Below are 10,402 nucleotides of genomic sequence, written 5' to 3'. Positions count from 1 at the left end.
AAAGTCAGTCATTATTAACCCTCATATTGTCTTCGGGTCAATTTGACCCGATTTCAAAATGTAAACTGTCATAACTTTGGTTTTCTTCCATATAATTGCCTGAAAATTACATGGATGGTCCCCTGCTACGGTCTTTACAGCTCCAATTAATTATGACTATATTTGTTAAATTATGTGTGTTTTATCAAAATTTATAACACTGGTTGTCTTCCCGGGTCAATTTGACCCGGTCATATTTAGTGGTGCAATTAACACACACACAAACATATACAACCACCCACACACACCCACCCATCCACACAGCCATCCCCACACCCCCACAACCCCCCTGCCACACCCCCACCCCCGCACATACACACATACACACACAAAAACACACACACACTCATACACGTACACACAAACCCCTACACACATATATACACACACACACGCACCCACACACACACCCAAACATGCACACACACATACACGCATACTCACACACACATATGCACAAACACACACGCATACACACGCACACCATATTCATGTATACACATACATACACACACACCTGCATTCATGTATACACACACATACACACACACTCACAAACATGCACACGCACATGCACACACATACCCACACGTACACACATCCACCCACACACACATCCACCCACACACACACACACACACACACCCCACAAAACCAAAATCACACACATATACACATACACACACGTATACACATACACACACATGTATAAACACACACACGCACACACACAGACACACAAACACACATGCAGTGTAATATTTCCAGTCTCTGATGTCCATTCAACCTCTAGACAACACAAAATATCAAAGCTAAACATTTTTGAACATGTTAATTTCACACCTGTGATTTGTCTTTCTCCAATTCTAGACAAGATAACTATAAACAACAAACTGAGATTATAAATACACTATAATTGCACTGTATTTCTGTGTTTATTATTTTATAAAGAAGGTCAAAGAAAGAGTTTTTAAAATAAATGCTGAACTTTGCAAATTATATTTCTTTACTCTCTTATTTATGAAAACAAGTGCATCAGTAAATGTTGACCTTGGGCTAGCCTGACTAATGGTTTACATATACAAATCAGTAGTTATGCCAAATAACTAATAATATCTTCTATATTAGGTTTATTTTCATAAAACACGTCTAAAAGAAGTTTAAAATGTGTGGTGATGACTTGTCATGAAGTAGGCCAAAAAATAAGTAACGCAGAATGGTGTAATAATTTTACACATTTACATTGAAACCAATTGAAAAAGGCCGGGTCAAATTGACCCGGGAGGACAACAGGTGTGACTATTTGCTGCCATTAAAAAAATCAAAAAGGTTTCAAAACAATATCCTGCCTGAACATTGACATATACCAGCCTGTGATAATGGATCAACACATATGCCTTTAATCATAAGCATAGTGAAAATAATTCAGAATTTCAGCTTTTTTTTTACTCAAAAACGAGTTGTACTTTTTTGTAAATTAGGTGTATCGTACCATAAACTACAAAACTAAATATAAAATTTATGTTAATGTGTTGGAAACAAGTTCAATTAAAAGGTGAAACAATTTTATTTTTTTTTTTAATGTATACATCATGTTTTATAAGCAGTCAAAACAGCCCGGGTCAAATTGACCCGGGAGGACAAAAGGTGCGTAGTAAACGCGAAGACAATACAAGGGTTAAGTCACCCTCATTTTTTAAACGTATCTTTTGTTGAATTTTATTATACAATACTCACTCTGACCTTTTTGAATCCTGCATCTGACAAATAACCCAAAGTATGAAAAAACTAAAACTAATACTAAAACTAATAAAAACTTAACTAAAACTAAGCATTTTTGGAAATATAGTAACTAATAAAAACTAGCAAACCCACATTAAAAACTAATTAAAACTAACTGAATTGGAGGAGAAAAAAGTCAAAACGAAATAAAACTAAACTAAAATGAAAAATCCAAGACTATTATAACCTTGCTAGTCAGTAAGACTCGTAGAATAAAATAATAATCTCAACTAGACGAGATACTCATTTCGATAAAAATTTTGACATTTTATGAGCAAATAAATTAAAGTTATTATAGAATACATTAACAACAGAGCTGCACACATAAAAATGCATGTCATAAAGTTGTTTCTTAGATTTTGTATGACATTAATTATTTATTCTGTATGGCGGTACGGTTGAATAACTTTGGGTTTTTCATGGCATAGGATGAACTCCAGCATTGCAGCTGATTCAGAATATTATCAACATCTTCTCTCTGTTAAAAATCTGCTGTAACAAACATTTTGGAAAGCAATTATAAACCTTGCCTTCATGTGTTTGTGTCTTGTTTAACATGATTGAGGCAGATCCCTTTTAAACCAGGTGTTAGACTGTAGATGGTTTCCATTAGTGTCTCAGCAAATTCGTCTACTCCATCAGCCTTGATCCTTTCTGTTTAAGCTGTCTATTAGTTATTAGTCTAGGGAGTGAAAGATAAATGCTGAGTTTTAAGAGTAACTGCATGATTTTAATGTGGATTATTATTCAAACTTAGAATCAGAGACGTTACCTACTCTTCGGTTTGCAGCTTCAGGTGAAGATAAGGGCAGGTTGGGTTAGGATTACTGTGGTTTGCAGAATGAAACAGAGCCTGATCCAACCAGATTGTGTCACTGATGGTTCTCACATCACAGTCACATGACCATGTTCATTCTGGCACAATGTCTCATCTTCTCTCAGAGGATCAAATTTTGCCAGAAGACCTCTGTGCATCTGTTGTATTTCATTGTTTTATTTTCCATCATTTTTATGCTCACAGTCAAACTCAACCTGAGAGATTGACTGATCTGAACTGAACAGATAAATCAGTGTTCCTCATCATTTCAGTGATATCCTCTGAGTTCATGTGTCAGTGTGGATGTACATGAGCTTTTCACACAGATCAGTTCATTTAATATCAGCTTCACTTCCAACTGTGATCACAAATGGAAATAAACTACACTCAGGGGTGTTTGGCAGATTGACACAGGAAGCCAAACAAGACCAAGCTGGTTCGGAGGCATTTGATGATTTTCCCTAGGTGGTCTCCACATGGCCGGTGGAGTAGTAATAAAATGCATAGCATGGGTTTAACAGTAAACAGTTGAATTGTCAACAGTAACTGTTTAATGTACAGACTGTATGTTCACCAGTTTAAATAAAGTTTTCTTTATTCTGTCAGAGAAGCGAAGTATAGGAGGAGGAAAGGTTTCTTATGGAGGAGCATTGCTGCTAAGGCCAAAGAAAATTTTGGACAACAACAAACAGGTAATTTTTTACATTGATACTGAATTAAATTAAAGTGCAAATAATCTGTTTTTAGACATTTTTTCTTTAGTCAGACTGCCATATCTACGTAGTAATATATCTATATACATATATAAAAAAGTATGTATATCTTTTACAGACTATATAATTAGTCTGGCATATATGAAGTGAAAAGACTCAAATTTAATGTTGAAATAAATGCTTACTATTTATGAAAAATAACGCAACCTTTTAAATCTGGGAGCATACAGAAAAATGTGAAAATAAACAATAGAAGAACAAAGAATCTTAACATGGAGTTATATGAATAAAGCAATAGCTCAAATATTACTAAATATCTGTCTCTGAACAGCAGCTAGGCTGATGTACTGTGTGTGCTGATGTGTGTGTTGCAGTGTGTTTCCATGTCTATGCCCAGAGGAGAAGAAGAAGAAGATGATGAAGAGGAGGAGGAGGAGGGGAGTGGGGAAGGAAGGAAAGACAAGCGCCCTGTCGCCTCCACTCCTGTCCCAGGGTCGCCATGGTAACTGCATCACTCTCTCTTTCTCACATTGATGATTTTATATTTTTGGTCCAATCTATGAAGAATGAATGTGGTGAATTAGTTTCTCTGAACATGTCCACAGTCACTCATGTCTCAAATCTAACTAGTGATGTTACAGAGACAACCACGTCAGATGTTGGGCTGTTGTGTTTGTGTATAAACATTCTCCAATCACTGTAACCATGGAAATCGTCTGTCAAGTTGGAGGGTCTCTTTCCCCTGTCTCTGGCTCACTGTCAGTCTATGTCTGTCTATCTCTCTGTTTGTCTCTGTCTCTGCCTGAGAGTACTGTTGACATGGATTTGTTGACTCCATGTGATTCCGTTAACTCCATCAGGTGATGTGGTTCTGTTGTGTATGTTCAGGTGTGTGGTGTGGACCGGAGATGACCGGGTGTTCTTCTTCAATCCAACAATCCATCTCTCTGTCTGGGAGAGACCAGGAGAACTGATGAGTCGAGACATCAGCAGAATTATCAAGGATCCACCCCACAAGAGGAAGAAGATGCTTCCTGCTGGTAGGTCATTTATTTTTAATAAGGTTCAAAAATGTTCGTCTACACTTTGACTGAAGCTACTCTCTATGTGACAGGCATAGGTAACGACCATGGTGAGGATGATCATAAACACAGCTCAAAGAGGAACAGGTGAGTTTGAGGAACTGAAGGTCAGAATGTGGTGACTTTGATTTGTTGTTGGGTTTGGATCTGCTCATCACTTCACAGTGTTTGTCTTTCACTCTAGAACAGAGGAGTCAATGTCTCTAGTCCCTCATCCTGGAGAAGTTAAACTCCTCCCTCTGGAGCTTCGCATTGCTCACTTTACAGAGATGATGTTGGAAAGAGGGGTAACACTCATGTTTATGGTGTTATACACATACAGTATATATATATACACACACACATACACACACACAGTGTTAATACACATATGTACAGGGAGGAACAGTGGAAAACCGGCGACGGGGTCATGGACGCTCCATGTGGGGAGTGAAGAAGTTAATGCTTGTTCTGACAAAAAGGTGTCAGAATACACAGTGCATTGCAGTTAGTTGGGTATGGGGCTGCATAACCACAGACCAGTCAGGGTGTCCGTGCTGACCCCTGTCCACCACCGTAAGCATCAACAATGGGCATGTGAGCATCAGAACTGCGCCACGGAGCAACGGAGGAAGGTGGCCCGATCTAATGAATCTCGTTATCTTTTACAACACATGGATGCTGAGTATGTGTGCTTCGCTTACCTTGGGAACTAATGGGCCAAGGATGCAATATGGGAAGAAGGCTCCAAATTCCAGAAAAACATCACATTGCAACTTTCAGGATTTAAAGGATCTGCTGCTAACATCTTGGTGCCAAATACCACAGCACACTTTCAGGGGTCCAGTGGAGTCCATGGACTGATGGATCAGGACTATTTTGTCAGCAAAAGTGGAACGAACATAATATTAGGAAGGTGGTCATAATGTTGTGCCTGATCAACGTATATAACTAGCGGTAATACACATATGTTATGAATCAGACATAAACGTGACAATCAAAATAAATGGAGGCAGAGTTCGTGTGGGGAAAAAATTTTTTTTATTGACTAATCAAAACTAATACAGGTATACAATTGTGGAGGAGTGTGGTGTGGTTGTGCCAAATAAACCAAAACATACAAAACTGATCCTAAACTGAGAATCAACTTGAAACAAAATGCAAACAAAACCCTGACTCTCTTATCTACAAACCAAAAATAAAGACAAAAGCAGCACCAACCCAAAAACCTAGTGTTTACAGACAAAGGGGTGCTACGTGATTGAAAAATTGATGGGGTACCCCAAAACCTACCTAGCCACACAGTCACTCCACAACCCTACAGTTTTAAACAACAAAGTATAGCACAGGGACACAGAACCAGCAGCACACACAACCAGAGAGTAGAGAGTGATCACTGCAGACACAGCCCTTTTATACTGGATCCTTGCATGACTGGAAAAAAGGAGGGGAAGAGAAGATCAGGAGGGAAAAGACACATACACAAACAATGAATATAGATTATAGCCATGGTGTTAATATACACACATATGCAGTATATATATATATCTATATATCTATATATATATATCTATATATATATATAACATACAGAAAGTGTATACACATTGCGCATGAGTTATTTTACGTCAAACATATCTTCACATATATATATATATAATTTATGTCTTATTTTATATATACACATATATATGTATATAAAGTGACATGATGATGAAAGCTCTGCCTGTCCTCAGGTGTCAGCATTCTCCTCTTGGGAGAAGGAGCTCCACAAGATGGTATTTGATCCACGATACCTACTGTTGACACCAGATCGAAGGAAACAGGTTTACAATGGTTTAACAAGAGTTAGAGAATTATTTACTTGTCCTTGTTACTTAGATGCCAAGATGTCTGTACAAGTTTAAATTATATCTTTGCGTGTTGCTGCAGGTGTTTGATCAGTTCGTGAAGAGCAGACTGAAAGATGAGTACAAAGAGAAGAAGAAGAAACTACAGAAAGCCAGAGATGAGTTCAAACAGTTGCTGGAGGAGGCCAAGATTACCAGCAGGTATCTTCATCCATTATTCAGCTCACCTTTCTTAATTATTCAGCTGTATTCCTGTAAAACCTGACCTGAGTCTACCTGTTTATTGATGGGACACAGATGATGCTCTCATTGCCTCCTTCAAACCTAACCCTAAGATGAAACATTGAGTTTGATGAAAATATTCTGAAGTTGTGTTCACAAATCCAATGTCTGCTTAACCCTAACCCTGATGAACCAGATTGCCATCTTGAAAATTTACTTATGTCTGAACAAGTAATGCACTGATAGTGATGAATAAGCCTAAAAACATATAGCATAATCCTTTCAGCATTAAGCAAATAGGAAGGAAGTCACTTATTTTCATTGAATCATTCCATATGTTTTCTGTTTGTTTTTTTATTTAGTTTTTTGGTTTTAGTCAACACAACCTGGCCAGTTGTCATGTGCTTTTGGTTTCTTCTGTCTGTATATACACTTCCGGTCAAAAGTTTTAGAACACCACACTTTTTCCAGTTTTTTACTGAAAATGATTCAGTTCAGTGTCTCATTACACTCTGAAATGAAAACATACAACAAATAAGCAATTTGAGTTGAAAAAGAAATCATGGAATCAATTTATAGACCAAAATGTTTTCTAAACCTTTGACTCAGTAGCCACCTTTGGCAGACATAACAGCTGAACACACTCGTGGCTTTCTTTCTACAATAGAAATCAAATATTCTTCATAAAGTTCTTCCCAAATCTGTTGCAGAAGTTCCCATAAATGTGTGGCAGTTGCAGGTTGCTTGGCTTTCACTCTTCTGTCCAGTTCATCCCAAACCAGCTCGATGGGGTTTAAGTCTGGAGACTGCGCTGTCCACTCCATGTTTTCAAGCTTACTATCATGTTCTTTTTTCCTGAGGTAGTTCTGGCATAGTTTGGACTTGTGTTTTGAGTCATTATCTTGCTGTAGGATGAACCTCTGACCAACTAGGCGCATACCAGATGGTATTGCATGGCGCTGCAGAATGCTGTGGTAGCCATTTTGGTTCAGGATGCCTCTCACTCTGTACAAGTCACCGACCCTGGATCCAGCAAAACAGCCCCAGACCATCACACTTTCTCCTCCATGTTTGACAGTTGATGTCACACACTGTGGAACCATTCTCTTTCCTACTCGACGATGTACGAAGATCCTGGATGATGAACTGAAGATTAGAAAGTTTGATTCATCAGTTCATAATACCTTCTTCCAGTCTTCAGTAGTCCAGTGGTGGTGTTTCATGGCCCAGGCGAGCCTCTTTGTCTTATTCTGACATTTTAGTAATGGCTTTCTTGCTGCAACTCGTCCTGTCAAACCTGCAGCTCCAAGTCTTCTTTTCACAGTTGAAACTGAGACTTGCTTACTATGACCACTATCAAGCTGTGCTTGAAGCTGTTGTCCTGTGAGCTGCCTATCACACAAGCTGTTAACTCTCAGAAACTTGTCCTCTGATTCAGTTATGGCTTCGGGTCTGCCAGACCTCCTCCTGTCAGTTTCTGAGTGCCTTTTGATGGTGAAGAAAACTGTACTTACTGACACCTTGACTTTCTTTGCAATTTCCATGTAGGAAAGACCTACATTTTTAAGTGTTATGATGGTCTTTCTCTCTTCCATTGTTAATTGCCTTTTTCTCTCCAGTTTTGTAGCAACACACTACTTTCTGCAGTACAATACTGTTCACCTGATGCTCATGAGGGTCTGGTACCACAGTGTGTTCCAACACTGCTTTCATGCAGACAGAGGAGGTTGTAAATAACGAAGAAAAGTTGGAACACCTGTAGGAATTAGTAGCACCAGCTTTCAAATCTGACCCACTGACCTATTGTTAACCCACTTCGTGTTCCCTGAAAGAGGCCTTTTTGTATAATTCTGAAATGTACATTATTTTTCAGTTTTGAGTAACCAAACCTTTTTTTTTTTTAACCTCTGGGTGTTCAGTACTTACCTTTGTACAATTTCAAGCTATTCATTAGACTTGCACAACTTGAATTGCAATAAATAATTGGAAAAATTAGGGTGTTCTAAAACTTTTGACTGGTAGTGTACATACCATTACAGGTGATTTTATATGTATTTACTCTATTCTAATACTATCCATGGTAAGTAATAACCTGCAGCTCTTCTGTTTTCCTCCCTGTGACTCTGAACCCTTCTTACGCAAGAAACACAGATACTCATTTTGTATGGATTTTCCTCTGTAGATCAACGTGGAAGGAGTTTTGTGCTCGTTATGGTGGGGACCAGCGTTTCAATGCCCTCAACAGGAAAAAGGAACAGGAAGTTCTCTTTATGCATTACATCACTTTCTTAAAGAAACGAGAGAAAGAGAACAGAGCCAGGCTGAGGAAAATGAGATGAGGATGTGAACTTTACAGAACCATCTAGAACCTTTGTACAACATATCAAGGACCATCCTGTCAAACCACCTTCCAAGACCTTTGGATGACATTGGGGTTACTCTGTGCTGGCTCTCATTAATGAATCCTGGTTTCAGACTAGTTCTGTTGGAGAAATATACCAGGACCATACCAGAACTCTCCTATAATAAAAATCATAGCACAAAAGCAGATGTATGTTCATCTGTCAGACTTATTATGGAGCAGTCAAGATGCATTTGTATATCTCCTTCTCTACAGAATGGCAAGTCATTAGTCCACTTTAGTTTGGGAGAAATGGTCGATTAAAACAGACTTAACATCTGTAACTAAGCACATGAGAAGTAAAGCAATTTAAAAATAGAAAAAAATAGCAAATGATATTGATTATCTGGTAGCAAAAGTCATACTTTTTCAGAAGGTAAATATTCAGAGACCAGATGGTTCTGTCCAGATGACTGGGTCAAAAGACTGAATCAGACACTAGACAGATCAGAAACCACACACCAGACAAACCAGGAACCAGACACAAGATAGACTAGGAAACAGACCAGGAACCAGACACCTGATGGACCAGGAACCAGACAGACAATGATCCAGACAGGCCAGGTGGTGGTGCTAAAACTTGGTATATGTGCTGATACACCAGTTGTAATCATTTACACTTTGTGACCCTAAATACCACAGTACCATGAGCCTCAATTGCTGTTGCCATGGAAAATAAGCCAGAGATGAAGTATATGTCCACTTTGCTGTATTATGTCCTCCAGGTGATGATCTATTTCCTCCCTCATGAACAAGCTGAACCTGACCCATCTCTGTGTCTTCTGTGTTTAGTGTGACCCCCCACCCCCACCCCCCCTCACCTGTCAGCATATGTGGGCTGTGACTGGACAGGTTTAGTGTCTCTGCGTTGTAATTGGATGTTTTTTAATGTCCAGACTTATCATTGGATGGTGTTTGTGTTGAGATGATCTTTGTTCTGATGGTTCATTGGCTGTTGGTCATGACACTTTTTTTTTTTTTAAATAAAGTGTTTAAAGTATGTGTTGCTCTTCAGATATGTTCTCAGGTGCTCTTAGATTCGTGAGATGAATATAGTCATGTTTTAAAATCTACATTTACTGAAGCGCTTCAAATTGGACTCAGCTAGAATTAGCTGTAGTAGTATAGCTGGTGATTTGGTTGTACTCATTGGACATTGTGAGGGAAAGCTGTAGAGTGAATCCCGCTGAAAATAATGATAAACTATTTCCAGTGCAACTTTAAAAACAGTAATTTTCATGATGTAACTAGAGAAAAGGCAGAGGAGAAGGAGATTAGGATATAACAAATAATAAAATGAGACGTGTGCATCTCTCTGTCTCACAGTAATACTGTTTCACAGTAATTTGGCCATCCATTGCTCTTTGTCTGTTGCCATGGCAACCTGTGATTTCACAGAGATTTGTTTTTCATAGAGAAAAACAATTATTGGTTGTTAGACTGAACACAAGCGAGGACAGAAGCTGCATTGTGATGTGTTGGTCCAACAAATCAAAAGAGATGACAACTGTTGGACA

General features: G+C 38.5%; 1 protein-coding gene across 1 annotated transcript; it reads left to right on the top strand.

Moving 5' to 3' along the window:
* Window positions 1-3,600: 3,600 nt before the first annotated feature.
* On the top strand, window positions 3,601-6,753 carry tcerg1l (transcription elongation regulator 1 like). Its single transcript, XM_084567248.1, has 5 exons — window positions 3,601-3,853; window positions 4,240-4,434; window positions 4,618-4,720; window positions 6,149-6,238; window positions 6,345-6,753. The coding sequence occupies exons 1-5, from the start codon at window positions 3,711-3,713 to the stop codon at window positions 6,525-6,527; spliced, it is 714 nt and encodes a 237-aa protein (XP_084423374.1). The 5' UTR covers window positions 3,601-3,710; the 3' UTR covers window positions 6,528-6,753.
* The last annotated feature ends 3,649 nt before the right edge of the window (window positions 6,754-10,402 follow it).

The sequence above is a fragment of the Chelon labrosus genome (assembly GCF_963514085.1).
Source record: "Chelon labrosus genome assembly, chromosome: 19".
NCBI classification, from domain to species: Eukaryota; Metazoa; Chordata; class Actinopteri; order Mugiliformes; family Mugilidae; genus Chelon; species Chelon labrosus.
The sequence above is the reverse complement of the archived record's forward strand: the minus strand, read 5'-3'. Positions and strand labels throughout refer to the sequence as shown.